The sequence below is a fragment of the Prunus persica genome, chromosome G6, assembly GCF_000346465.2.
Source record: "Prunus persica cultivar Lovell chromosome G6, Prunus_persica_NCBIv2, whole genome shotgun sequence".
NCBI lineage: Eukaryota > Viridiplantae > Streptophyta > Magnoliopsida > Rosales > Rosaceae > Prunus > Prunus persica.
This window is the reverse complement of record NC_034014.1, coordinates 10,112,782-10,127,631: the sequence shown is the minus strand read 5'-3', so window position 1 is coordinate 10,127,631 and position 14,850 is coordinate 10,112,782. Positions and strand designations below refer to the sequence as shown.

General features: G+C 35.5%; 1 protein-coding gene across 1 annotated transcript; it reads right to left on the bottom strand.

The window, feature by feature from the left end:
* LOC18774612 (glucan endo-1,3-beta-glucosidase 14) lies at nucleotides 3,033–5,320 on the bottom strand. Its single transcript, XM_007205282.2, has 3 exons — nucleotides 5,017–5,320; nucleotides 3,552–4,588; nucleotides 3,033–3,436 (listed from the first exon to the last, which is right to left on the bottom strand). Exons 1-3 carry the CDS (start codon nucleotides 5,069–5,071, stop codon nucleotides 3,377–3,379), a joined length of 1,152 nt encoding a protein of 383 aa, XP_007205344.1. The 5' UTR covers nucleotides 5,072–5,320; the 3' UTR covers nucleotides 3,033–3,376.

Below are 14,850 nucleotides of genomic sequence, written 5' to 3'. Positions count from 1 at the left end.
AATACAGATCTACCGTGCAATGGCAGAAACGGCATATCCGTATCACAGCCGAAAATTAAAATACAAGACACAGCAAACTCCTAAAGAGTTCTTGAAAATTAAAATAAAATTAAGCAAACTCCTAAAGAGTAATTGTAAACACGAATATCCTGCGACAAATGAGACAAGAACACATGTACAAAATAATATTGTATTAATGAAATTTAGGGTTACAATATCTGTATTGAATCCTCTGATTCTATCTCCAAAGTGTTTAAAGAAAATTTGTGTTTGATACAAGAGTCGTAGAGACTTGATCTTGATCAAACGGGTAGCATGAAGCTTGTTTGGTGTTTGAGATTTTTCTAGAGTGGAGGAACCGGCACATATTTGTTGTGCTTGGTGGCTCTTCCAAAGTAGGGTGAAGAATGCAGAGAGTTTTCTGTTTCTTCTGAATGCTAGTTTTTTCTGAGCCTATTTCCTTCGTCTTGAGGCCTCCTATTTATAGGCCCCTACAGGATGCTTGACCTAAATAGCTTTCCTTCTTTAGGATTTTGTTTTGTGGAATTCTGATTTGATTTAAAATCAATTCCAATAATTTAGCAATTTAACCAAATTATCTTTGATTGATTGACTTGATTAATATTTGATTTCAATCAAAGTCAATCACAGAAGATTCTTTCCTTTAATTTTGTCTTCACTTTGAACCGTTTGATGCACTCTGTTGGATGTCAACACGTGTCACTTTTGACAACTAATCCGAATTTGATGAGTCGTACGCCACATGAGCAAATTATGGGCCCCATAATTTAATCAACCAAACTCTAATTATTTTCTTACTTAGTGGAATTTAATTCACCAAAATTTCCATGTCTACAGTAATAAGAGACTAAAATTATCAAACTTAAGGTAATAGGAACCAAACAAGTAATTCAACCTTCAATAATCTCATTTGGTTTCCTGTTTCCTTGACACCATGACATCAATACCTCTCTCATTTATCATTAAAATAAACCTCATATGGTTGGAAGAAGCTGTCTAAAATCCAGTTGGGTTGTCAATTCAATTGGCAACCCAACATCACCTACATTAATATCTTAGTAGTAATTAAATAAATTGCGGTGGTTATACGTACTTGTATGTCAAAAGGTCATCAGATATTAGTCACAATTTTATGTTGAATATATTAACTAATATTTTTTTTTTGATCAAGTGGGTTCATCTCTGTCAAGCTTATCCCATTTGGGGCCATGCTGATGAGAATCCTATAAGGCAAAAGAATCGTCCTTCAAGCTTGAAAGCGACCCGCACTTTGTAGCTCAAGCATTGCTTCATGTTACCTTTGTTGAACAAAATTCTCAACCTTAATTATTTTTTTCAACCACCAATTCAACAAGAAAACATGATTCTTAGGGTTGAATTCATTTGGAAGATTATTCACTGCGCCTGCTTTTTTGACGAACCTAAACACAGAATGTATTCAAAAGATTATCTCCATTCAAGTATTATGCACGTTTGTTTTGACCATCATTATCATATATTAAGAATTGGGCATGGCAGCCACAGCAGCCATAGCAGCCATAGCGACAGAGAATACACTGTTTGATACGAAGAGATTAACCGGTCGATTGACACTAATCTCGGATTGTAAATCCACTTCATTAGCTCGATTGATTCGTGTCATGTTTGGCTCGTTTAAACTTTTGATTCCTAATAGAAACAATTCATACTAAAACCACATTTTAATTACGCTTGTTAGAAATAAAAATCCAAGTTCAAGTTTCGTTAGAATGTGAAATTTTTTGTGAGAATGTGAAGGTAAAAATTCCCACATTGGAAAGTTGATAAACCTAGCAAGGGCTTATAAGGAGTTGGGCTACTCCCCTTATTGCCAATTGGTTTTGGGGTGGAACCTTAACTTCCTTCATGGTATCAGAGCACGTTAGCCCACGTGTGAGAGCCCACTGGCCACACGTGCTCCACGTCACCCAATATGTGTTGTCCACATGTTAGGCTTGAAAATTTGCCACACGTGCGGGGGCGTGTGAGAATGTAAAGGTAAAAGAAGTCTCACATAAAACTCATAAATGCAAAGCCCACCAGGGCCATTCTTTTTGAACTTTTCTTCCTTGGATCGCGGTTGAGATCCCACTAATCTGGATATCCCACAAGTTCGAAGCATTGATGTTTTAGATGACCAGTTTGATTGCAATGGGTATAAACACTGTCGGACCCAGAGATGAGACCAGTTTGCCATGTCAGATCGATCTGACCCAGAGATGCGACCAGACTTGTCATTGAAAAGTTGATAAACCTAACAATGGCTTATAAGAAGTTGAGCTACTTCCCCCATTATCAATTGATTTTAGGTGGAACCTCAACTTTCTTTAATTTTAAGTTCAAACTTGAAAAAAAATATCCATACCTTATAAACAACTTGATATTTGGCTTGACTCGACTTACTTACACACTTATATGACTGCAAAGTCCCACCAGATGCAGCCTCTTCTATGTAAACTCAAAACTGACATGTGATTCTCCCAAAGGCCGCAAACAGATTAAATATAAATGCAGAGCCGTATGGCAGACAAAGAGATAGCCATTTCTCAGATAGAGTTCACACCCAGAGACAAAGCTGATAAGGTTTTTTTTCTGAATTTTAAATTTTAGTGACCAGGGAAAAGATGGAAGAATATAAGAAGAAAAGGCAACCCCAAAAGGAAGATGACTGAAATGGATTTCCTTTCCTTGTCGGAAAGCCAAGTTGGACTTTTGTGAAGCTCAAGCCACACAGAATTTCATTCACGGAAAGATTCACATGCATGAATACAAGTGGAAAGATAAGGAGGACAGAGACCCCTTACCACTCCCAGCATACAAACAATTTCTGTGACATTATATTTCATCAAATTGGTTCTGTTTTTTTTAATTCTCTAATTATTTTATGTCAAAGAGTCCACTTGGTGCACGTATGAAGTGGACAGAACTTGACAGGCTTCTACGTCAGAGATACCCATTTGATTTGCCACCATGTATTGATTTACAGATCATTCTGAATTGTTCTACTTTTTTCTGAATTGAAATAGAATATCTGAGGAGAAAACTACATTGAAAATGAAAATAATAGTGATCCTCTTCCATTATTCAGCAAGGTGTAAAATGTAAATGACGTGGTAAATAAATATTGGCCTGGTTTACTTAGCAAATATAGATATACAGTATAAGAATTCATTAAAGCTATAACCTATCAGACTGTAGAACTCCTTTTGCCCTGGAAAAATCTTGAGGAATTCTTCATGCATATGTTGGCTCCCAAGTCCCTAAACATTTGAACGAACTTAATGCGAACCACTTCTTTGACCAATTGATTTAGGATCGAGCCCAAAATTTAGGAGCATTAATCAGATAATAACAAGTACACAGTAAGAAAGATCAGAAAGTTGAAGATGGACAAGACCTGCAAAACATGCAAGAAAACAGAACAGCATTAGATATTAAACCACAAAATTAACTCTAACCCAAGATCATAAAACAGACAAATGAACAAAAAGGTATATTTTATTTTTACTTACATTATTTTTATTTGAGTCGGCAGTAAAGGTTAGCTCAGGGAGATAACCCTTGAAGCCAATATCATAAACTGGTGTGCCATCAGGATAATAGAGCCCATAATTCCTTTCTGATGCAGGGCCAGGCTTCAAATCCTCATTAAAAAGTGCAAAAACATAAATGTCTATTGGAACAGAAGGCTTAGCCGGAGTTCCTTTCCTCTCTTCAAGTTTCCTCATCAAATTCCCATTGTACAACCCTGCATTCTCCGGCGTGGCTCCGGCCTCATTCGGATCCCCCTTCGAAGGCCAACCCGTCTCGGAGATTCGCACTTCGACATCGGTATGCCCCATTGCCTTGATGGCAGCATAAACAGCATCAATCTGAGCATCCAACATGTTGTCATAGTGCAGATTGGTAACTGAATCAACCATGCCAGAATTAGGCTGAAAAAGCACATACTCTAATGGAACTTCTCCAGGGTTGTCCTTGTAAGCAAAATATGGATATGCATTTATGAGAAAAGGTGAATTAACTTGTGCATGGAAACTGAGAATTGGCTGGATATACTGAGCAAGATCTTGCTTAAAACTCCCAGATGAAGGAGGGTAGGAGTTTCCCAAAATAGTAAGAGAATGTGCTGTTGTTACAGTAACTTGCTTGGAGAGCCCAAGATCAACAAGAGCTCTATAGACAGATTGCATTGCAGGGAGGAGATACGACATGAGCTGAGTGTCGTTTCCGCCGAGGATTTCGTTTCCCACGGTGATGCAGGTGATTTTTGTCTGGGGAAGGTGAGGCTGGACGTGCTGCTGGATCCAAGCTTGGGCCTTGAGAGGATCCTTCATGTTCTGCAAATTTTCGTTGCCGAGTCCTATGATGAAATCAACTTGTGAGTTTGAGAATGCTTGGAGGACGTTCGGGTCGGCGTCGTAGAGTTTCACTCTGCTGACGTTTAGAGTTTGGAGAAGGACGGAGACTCTTGAGGGAGATGGTAGGTTGTTGGCTATTTGTCCATAGTTGATCCCGAAGCTCAGGCTGAGGACATGAACAGCTGAATCTGAAACAGAGTTGAGAACAGAGTTGGTAAAGTTTGCAGCACCAAATCTTGAGCAAAATCAGATCCTAAATCCAATGCAATTAACGTAAAATTGAAGATACTTGTTAAGTTTATGAAAACCCAATATAGATTAGTGATTGATGAATCTAAACTGATCTCAAAACAGAAAATAGCAAAGCAGATTGAATTCAATTGGATGGAGAGAAAACAGAGTTTCAAATTTCAAGTGTTCGATATATATATTTTTTTTCTTTTTGTGGGTAGAAAGCGAAAAAGGAGATATATAAGACCCGGATGAGAAGATTTTGTTTAAGAGGACCCAGAAGGAAAATCTGAGGCTTTTAGATGAAATTACCATCTTTTTCTTTTCCTGCACTTTCTTCGGAACCAAACTGGTAAGCAAGAAAGTAGTTTGAAAAAGAACAAACCTGAGAGACTAAGAAGGACCAGAATAATTTTAAATAGGACAGTGTAGCTTGCCATTACTGATCCGATCTTGGCCTTCACCTTCACCTTCACCTTCACCTTCACCAACACCCCACTACCCCTGTATCCCCAGAACTACGTACTCTACTTTTGCCACCTAACAATGCCCAAGATTTCATTTATATATATAGGAATGTGCACTTTGCATTTATTTCTGCGTACCCCAAAAAAAGGCCTTTTTTTGGTCAAAGAAAAAGGGTTTGATTTCGTGTACTCATGCTTTGTTTAGATTATGGTGGGTTTTTTTCACTTTCCACTGATATTTATTGAGTGTATATATATAAATAAATAATTTTATAAAGAGCAATAGTATTTTATTGATAGAATGAATAAAACAGTAGAATTTCACTATAGTGCCAAATATAGATAAATCTTCTTCAGTGATCAAACGCAACAACAAGTTGAATTGATATCACGCACAATCCACAAAGTGATAAAAATCGCTGATTCAGCAACTAAAAGTACACCTACTCAAACCTACAATATAACTCTGATGCGCAACAGCAGATCCGTATCGAAGGTCGAAAGTTTAAAAGAAAAAAGTCTCCTAAAGAGAAAATAAAACACAACAAAGTTCTAAAGAGTTCTTCAAATTAGGGGGGGAAAAAAAACTAAGGAGTAGGAACACCGCTCCACCCATAGTGGCATACTAGCTAAACCCATAGTGCAGTATCGGCTAAACCTGAACTCGATGCAACTCGACATATTTCTTGCATTGTAGCTCCAAACTCATGTTGAAGGCTAACAACTGGAGTTAAATCCTTGTGTACGTGGTCCAAAAGATAACGATTATCACGATAACGACAACGTTTCACAGTGGCTGCTTTCACATCGTAAAATAAAATAATAAAGCAAAATAATGGAGAAAGGGAGGTAACGAGAGGAGAGAGGAGGGGGAGGAAGGAAGGCCGCCGACCTCTGAGGTTTCCTTAGTTGTTTTCTCAATATTTATTGTATTTTTATTCTTGTTTTATGTGGGTTTTTTATTTTTATTATTTTTTTATATAGGCATTTGTTTGCTTAATTAACCCACATGTAACTTACGTTTGCTTTGGTAAAGTTACTTTCCTATTTTGGAGAAACCTGGGCGAGAAAGTGTAGGGCTGTTAATTTTGTTTCCACTTATGGAAAGTCAAGCTGCAACAGGAATTAGGGAAGTGGCCTCATCGCCCATACCGTTTTCCTTGTTTCTTCTACTCATTTTCTTGTTATTTTTTTTCCGTCCTCGGTTGTTCGGTTTGAGCTTTTAGAATACTCATTGAAGTAGCAGCTGCGAAAATAGAAAGAGGAACCTTGTTTTCGTTGCCTTTTGAGTCAGATTGTTTTTGCCTGTCAATGTGTAACTTGCTTGTAAGATTCCATGCATGATGCATCTCAGAAAAATCTTTATTAACTTCATTGCATATACATGAAACATGAAAGAGTTGGACTAACTTAAGACAAAAAAGGAATTCAGAACTAAAGTGGACAATCCAAAAAGCTGAGGGGCAAAATTTAATTAAAACTAAAAAAGAAAACATGGGGAAAGTGCAAAACAACTCCTCTGCATTTATGTTTCTGGTCAAAACTCCTTGGTATATGCACCGGTTGAATGTTGAATTCAATAATAAGGTAGAGAATTAACTGAATTCCATGGGAAAACGATTCAATGATGCAAGCAGGTTTGGCAACATGTGCTTTCAACATCAGCGTGCTTGCTTGCTCTTATTCATCGAACTTATATACAAAACAGAGAAAGCCAATATGACAAGCAAGTAGAAAAATATATGCAAAACAAAAACCGTCATTTATGAAAACGATCCTCTAATCTCATTAAAAAAACAAAAAAAAAGATTTATTGCCTAACTAGTTTTTGGTGTAGCGGTACAAATTTGATATCGAGACCTAATAATGTAACTTTATTGTGAGTATGTCGATCGTTATAGAAATATCTTATAAACATCTTATCGTTGATAGAAAAAATTTGATGAATAGAAAATAAAAGAAAGAACAAGTATGTAAGTAATATCCAAAACAATATCTATATATTTTTGAAAAGGAAAACACATGGTGCTTGATGAATCTCAGATTTCTTTTTATTTTTTTTATTTTCTAATTTAATTAATCCTTTTAATAAAATATATGCACCAAAAAGAATATATAACAGGTAGAGACAGGTGTCGGCAGGGGAATCTTTAATTGGGGTATGAAAAGAAAAAAAGGTGTGGGCTTAAAATGTGGCTTTTTATTCCCGTTGTCCAAAAAGTGATACTGATATCAGCCAACACCAGGCCGATGCAAATTATAAATTTAAATACTGACAAAAAATAAATAAATATTATTTACTACATATTTTTTTAATTGATTATTTAGTTTTAATAAATTAGATTTGCTGACGAGAATCTTACTAGAGCGCACGTTTTTACCACCGCTTTTCAGCAGCTTCCTCGCGTGCACAAGATAGGTCGGTTGACAGCTCATCATTGGCACGTGTTAAGGTGCTTTTTCGGTTTTGTTTTATTTTGTTTTTGCTTGAGAGTGACTTTGAAATATAATTTCTTTTATTTATCTATTTGGTAAAAAATATCTTCTTTTTTATATATTTATTTATCTACTTCTCCAGTTTGGCATTGCCTCCAATATCTGTTGACTGAAATATTCAAATAAAAAGGAAAAAATAAAGAGATATTTAGTTATATATATTTATTCTTAGCATAAGTGATATAGATAAATTATACATCATTTAATTTCTATAAACAAATTCAAAAAAATTCAAAGAATGACAGTTGGGCCTATTGAATTTAATTTTGATTATTAAATTACTTTGATGTCTTATTGAGTGTTCTGGTTTTTTTATATTTAAAATGAGGTTTTGGGATTGGGCTTATTTTAAGAAATTAATGGCAGTTTTGTAATTTATAGGTATCTTTGTTATATTGTAAATAGACTTTGTGTGTGTTTCTAAAACCCATTTCATATAGGTTTTTTTATATATTATAATTTAGACCCTGTATTAAATATAATAGTAAATCTATCAAAAATAAAAGAAACAATTTTTCTTTTTGGGTGAAAGTGTATAACCACGTGAGACAAAATTTAAATAAAAGGAAAAAAGTTAGCATGATGATCCATCCTGTTGCAAAAAGACACCAAATTTTACCTTTCTATCAAAAGGCAAAAAGACACCAAATTTTACCTTTCTATCAAAAGGCAAAAAGACACCAAATTTTCACCAAGTCCAACTTTCAATTATTTTTTCTTCATCATTTCAAAAGAGAGATTAAAAATAAAAAAATCTTCAATTTCATCCAAGATTTTATTTGTAGTTCTCCAAGCTACTTTTTATTTTGCCTACGTGATGCCAAATTTGTATTTGATAAAATAAACAGGTATGATTCTCTGCAGACCAAAGATTTGGGCCTGCCTAACTCTCAACCGAAGGAGTGAGACATTATCCAGGTGTTCTTCAGATCATGGGAACTAATTTAGTCAACGAGAGAAAAAATAATTCAAAACATAAAAAAGTAGGCTTCCCAATTTCTTTTCCTCTTTAATGGCAGGCAAACGTGAGTTAGGTAAGTTAAGCTATCTCATTGCACTTAAATTTGAGTTCACTTTTCCGTAATTTAGTGTTGATTATCGTTTGTATAAAAAAAAATATTTAATGACAATAACTAAAATAATAAATAAATTGAGGGTACAGGAGCCTTGGATCTACTGCCTCCACCTTTGGTATTGTTTCAAGTTTACAGGAAAAAATTGTTGAAGAACCAGTAGAATTTTTAAGACCTATTCGAAGGGTTCTCTACTGCATGGGCCTGGGGCACCCCACCAAATTTTGTTTCAAAGTTTAGGGCTCAACCCCCATGGGCTGTTGCTTTGTGATTGTTATTCATTTGGATGTAAAAGTACCATTGTTCTGACATGGTGGTGTTCCAAAGTTCAGTTCTATATGTGTTTGTTTTTTGGTCACGGAAATAAGATTGGAAAGAGATTTACTTCTTGCAAATTATTGTTTGACACATATATAAAAATAATTTATTAATAAAAAAAATTCTCTACACACACGTCAAATTGTGATTAACAAGAAAATATAAGTTTCTACTTCTAGGAAAATAAAATGAACCTAGTCCCGAAGAATCCAAAAAGGTGGTAGAGGTAAGAGCTAGACCTGGGAAAGAATTGGCTAGATGGTACATTTTGCCCCTTCTAATTTTCCCATATTGGGGTCAATTCTTATATAAATATATATGGAATGGGGTCTAATCTAACTAATCAATTCTCCAGATATCAACACAAATATAATAATTGTAAAATCATAGAGAGAGAATAATAAAAAATGACGATTATCATTTCACATGATTAATGAAATTTTAGTTTTCATCCCTCCTACTATAATGTGTATTTTTGGTGGTTAAAAGTACAATTTATATGAATGTAGAGCCAGGTATAGCCGAGTATAGCCGAGTATTTTTGGTGGTTAAAAATAATGTGTATCTTGTTGTCATATGAATGTAGAGCCAGGTATAGCCGAGTATAGCCGAGTATTACAATTTATATTAATCTTGTGGTTAAAAGTACTATTTCTTTAACATAAACATTAAAAAACTCGAGTATAGCCGGGCGGCTGTCCTATTTCTTTTTAAAAAATTAGGAAAAGCCTAGTATAGCCAGGCGGCTATACTTTTTCTTTTAAAAAAGCATGGCTATACTATTTCTTTTTTAAAAAAACTTTAGAAAAAACTGAGTATAACCGCGCGGTTATACTCTTTCTTTTTAAAAATATTAGGAAAATACCTAGTATAGCCGCGCCGCTATACGAATAAAATACGTACGTGTTTTATTTGGCAAGATTTTAGCAAATTACAACTTCAAAGTTCATCAACTATACAATATGTGAGAATTATGTGTACAATAATACGTGAATTTTGTGTGTATTATTGAAAATTTTGTAAAAAAATATACGTGTATTAAATATGAAAAATATGTACGTACATGGTCAATACGAGTACTGTACGTTTGCTTTTTTGAAAAACGTGAATTTTACCAAGTCGTTAAGATGTATACAAAACACGAATGTATTATTGAAAAATAGGTACGTACGTGTATAATATTGTATTAAACATAGAAGTTCTAAATTTTTTATACGGTTAATAACTTTGAAAAATTGAAAAATCAAAAGGGGATAATAGAGACTCAGGTAATGACCTAATAGTAATAGATAATGCTCTAAACTACTCTTATCGATATCTGAAATTGGGGAAAAAACCGAGTATAGCCGCGCTACTATACTATTTCCTTAAAAAAAATTTAAAAAACCAAGTATAGCCTCATAGCAGTATTTCTTTCTAAAAAATTAGGGAAAAACCAATTATAGCCGATCGGCTATACTATTTCTTGTTAATAAATTAGTAAAAGAACCGAGTATCACCTCGGGGCTATGCTATTTCAGTTGAAAATTTAGTAAAACCCGAGTATAGCCGGACGGCTATACTATTTCTTTTTTTAAAAAAATGGGGATTATAGCCGCGCGGCGATACTATTTATTTATTTATTTATTTTTTTAAAGGAAGAAAACCAAGTATAGCCGTGTGGCTAAACGATTTAATTAAAAAAATTAAGAAAAAAGGACCCTCCTAGTTGCATTAGTTTATACTATATATATATATATATATTAATTTGGTATAGCTGTGCGGCTATACGAATAAAATATGTACGTGTTTTATTCGGCAAAATTTTGGCAAATTACAACTTCAAAGTTCGACAACTATATACTATGTGAGAATTATGTGTATTATTGAAAATTTTGTTAAAAAGACGTGTATTAAATTTAAAAAATACGTACGTACATATTCAATACGAGAATTGTACACTTGCTTTTTTTTAAATGTGAATTTTACCGAGACTTTAGGACGTACACAAAACACGAATGTATTATTGAAAAATAGGTACGTACATGTATAATATTGTATTAAACGTGAAAGTGCTAAATTCTTTATACGGGTAATAGCTCTGGAAAAGTGAAAAATTAAAAGGAGACAATAGAGACTCGGGTAATGGCGTAATAGTAATGGATAATGCTTTTAAACTACTCTTATTGATAAACGAAATTGGGGAAAAACCCAAGTATATCCTCGCGACTATACTATTTCTTTAAAAATAATTAAATAAACTAAGTATAGCTGTGCGGCTATACTATTTCAAAAATTAGGAAAAACCGAGTATAGCCTTCTTAAAAAAATTTAGAAAAACCCGAGTACTATTTCTTTTAAAAAATTAGAAAAAACCGAATATAGCCACGCGGTTAAAAAATGATGAGGCAAAATTTATTGTCATTGCATATTTGACCCATAGATAAGGTTATGTACAACAAAGATAAAATGGAGTGAGATGGTCAATTCAATCTCAAGTAGTTGGGGCCATTACTCATAAAAAGAAAGACGTTGATGTCTTACGCCCGAAAAAGATGCAATCTTTGAGCATTTGAAGACCTATCAGATAGAGCTGATTTCGTGAATAATTTTATGACATATTTACTAATCCGATACGGATTATGAGGAATTGAATTGAGGAAGAGTTGGATTAAGTAGAGTTGGATTGAGCAGAATTAGATTTCGAATTCCTATTGAAGTTGTTTACTAAATGATATGGAATTTGGGTAGGAGTGGTGCTAAATGTCCTCACTGTTGGGTTAAAGTAGATGGAAAATATGAAAATTTTAAAATTGTGGAGCATATAATGGGTAAAAAAGATGAATTCATAATGGGTTAGTTATCCAGCAATTAGAATCCCACCTCTCACCCAAGAATTGAATTCTCCCAAAATCAGGAATTGAGCCCCACTTATTTTTTAATTCCTTGATGTGAAGTAAACGCAGAAATCCTCCATAATTGGAATTCAAATCCATATTCTAATCCCAATTCCTGATTAGTAAAGACACCATTATTAAAAACACTTGAAAAATTCCGGGGGGACAAAAACCATAATTGATTCTATCAATTGTAGCATATGAAAGTAAATGCAATTCTATTATATTATTCCATCTAGTTCATACCAAATTTATGGTTTGTTGAGGCCCAAAAAAATCCACGGTTCGGTCTAATTAAATTCTCGGCCCATTGAAATACCTTACCGAGAAGAAACCCGATTTGGGCACGCGAAAGTTTGTCATATGCGCTTGCACACATGCCACGCCAAGCAAATAAGCAACACGCCATGCTACAGGCTTAAGTGGGCCCAAGCCACGCAAGACGCCCGGGCTTGCTTGAGTGGGTTGTGGTATGGATGGTAATAAGTTGACATGAGGCCCATTGATGGCTTGAGAAATGGAAGTCCCGGGGTTGCTTGGGAGCTCCAGAACTCAAGCCCATTTCTTAGGCCCAAATATGTGAGTGAACACAAAGAGAGAAAAATAGCCCATTACTTCAACCAAAATAGTCCATTAACTCAACCAAAATAGCCCAACAATTGATGAAGTTAGCCCATTCACTTGATAAACCAACCTATTGTCCTAGAAGGCCCAAGCAACTCAAGAAAATATCTATAAAAGCTCCAGCACCTAGCTGAAAACAAAAGCCACAATGAAAGCCAAAATATCCATGTGTGTAAGCTGCTGGGAAGCTCCAGCACATGGGGGGAGCAAGTTCCAAGCAAGAAACATTCAAGGAACCAATGAATATTAGCCTGTGAGCTGCTAGAAGCACCCTTTGAACTAGCATACATACCCCAATTCCTTTCCCCCATCAGACCTGGCCATGGAAAAAGAAAGAAAGAAAGGAAGGAGATGGATGGGAATGGAAGTCTCCCACTGGAACAGCGAAGATTTTGCTAGAATAAGATAAGTCAAAGAAGGGGAGGAGAAATGAAGGAAAAAGCTTGGCCAAATTAGATAGAAACTATTAGGGTTTCTTGGAAAAAGATGGCTTCCAGCGGCTATAAAAGGGGCCTCTTCTACCCAACCAAAGACAACTCAGATTCAGATAGCAAGCTTTCTCTCTTACATGCAAAAACCCAGCAATTTCGTGCACTATTTACCCTTCTTCTCCATTTTCTTCTTGTGGCAGACCATTTTCACATCTGACAGAATTTCTGTCAAGCTGCCGGAAGAACATTGTTCTTTCTTTCTCTCTTCTCAGCCAAATTAGCCTACAAACCTCTTCTTCCTCACCTTAAACACTCCCATTTCTCCCTAGGAAGCCATACTTTCCTCTTTGGTGCTAAACTCATGCTGATTTTGCTTCCATGCCACAAGCCTCTCATGCCAAGTTAGAAATTTTATCTGTAAGCCTCAAGAAATTATCTATAAGTTGCTGTTGTTTTAGTTGGTGAAGGTAACCAGAACGCTTCCTAAGACTTTACTGCCCTTTCGAAGTGCTTTTGGGGCTTGATTTTCAAACTCAGACAAAGGGGACAATTTCATCAATTTGCCCTTTAGGGCAGCCCAGCCCGTTTAAGCCTCCGGAAGAAAAAAGCCCCTATATGGTTCATTTCGTAGTTCTTGATTATATACTATTTGTACATTTTCAACATTTCCATGCAGAAAAACTTGTGTGAAAATAGGGATACCATTGTTTTGCTATCCCTAGCCAATCACAGGCTGCCTGGTAAAAAAAATATCACACATGACATGCCATGATTGATCGGAGATAGCAAACAATGGCCTACTCCCACTAAAGTTGCTTTGGTTGAACAACTTTTTAAGAAAACATAGATCGATCAACCCATGAGATGAGTGATTTGTTTTAAATTGTTTAGAAGGTCGGGTCGAATAATTTAATAGAGAATTGTGTTTTGTGTGAACAATTAATTGAGAAAAACTTAGTTGCAATGGAGATAGCATTGTTTTGTTATCCCAGACCAATTATGTCATGCCATATGAATGTGTTATCACACGTATTATAGCGTTATTGGCTGCTTTTTTTTTTTTTTTTTGATCAAGGTAATTCATTTCATTAAAAATGAAAGGGATTACACTGTCAGAAAATGCAAAAATAAAAAACAGCCCATCACTAATAGGTACAAGACCTCAGCCCAACAGAAGTGAAAAAAGAAAATTAGCATAGTTGAGGCTCAAAAACAGACATCCAGCCAATACAAACACAAAGGAAAAACCCTAAATCTAAGAAGCTACAGCTGCCACTTCCCACTTGCCGCTCCGCCGTTGCAGATCCACAACTGCCAGAGATGGGTAACCAGTAACCCGACATACAAATGCTTGGAACGGAGAATGGTGGTGGACAAACCACCCACACAAAAGGCACTACCATAGTCCAAGACGCACATGCAAAGAGCACTTTTGAAACATCCTCGTCCATGGAGCCGAGGAGCAGTGACTAGTGGTTGAGACCTTGGGTCGGGACATAGCTGGAAGGAATGTGTGGAGGACATCATAACAGAGAAGAAGCAGGGATGTAGAGGTGAGAATTGTAGGTTGAAAAACAATATTTATGGGTGGGAGAGAGATGCAATTGAAAGTGCAGATATGAATTTTTCAAATTTAGGCATAATTTAGAGAAATTTAAAGTGAGGGTGAAGAGAAAAAAGTAGAGAAAACAAAAAGGAGACAAAAGCTCCTGATCTGAGACAAAGCTCAGGGACAAAACACCCATGTTGGGTGTGTGGAAAAATAGTCCGGCCTTGGAATTCTTTCTCCAATTAATCTGGTGATAACATAACTCATTTAATTGGTGTGAGGAGAAAATCCAATGATTACATAACGTATTCAATTCGCGTGAAGAGAAAATCCAATGATTACATAACTTACTCAATTCGTGTGAAGAGAAAATCCAAGCAGAATA

Bases quoted from the DNA above. Each gene is read 5' to 3' on its own strand.
- LOC18774612 (XM_007205282.2), bottom strand. From the start codon at position 5,071: ATGGCAAGCTACACTGTCCTATTTAAAATTATTCTGGTCCTTCTTAGT. The intron at 4,589-5,016 runs GTTTGTTCTTTT...ACTCTGTTTCAG, and splicing joins GGTCCTTCTTAGTCTCTCAG to ATTCAGCTGTTCATGTCCTC. The intron at 3,437-3,551 runs GTAAGTAAAAAT...CATGTTTTGCAG, and splicing joins CCGACTCAAATAAAAATAAT to GTCTTGTCCATCTTCAACTT.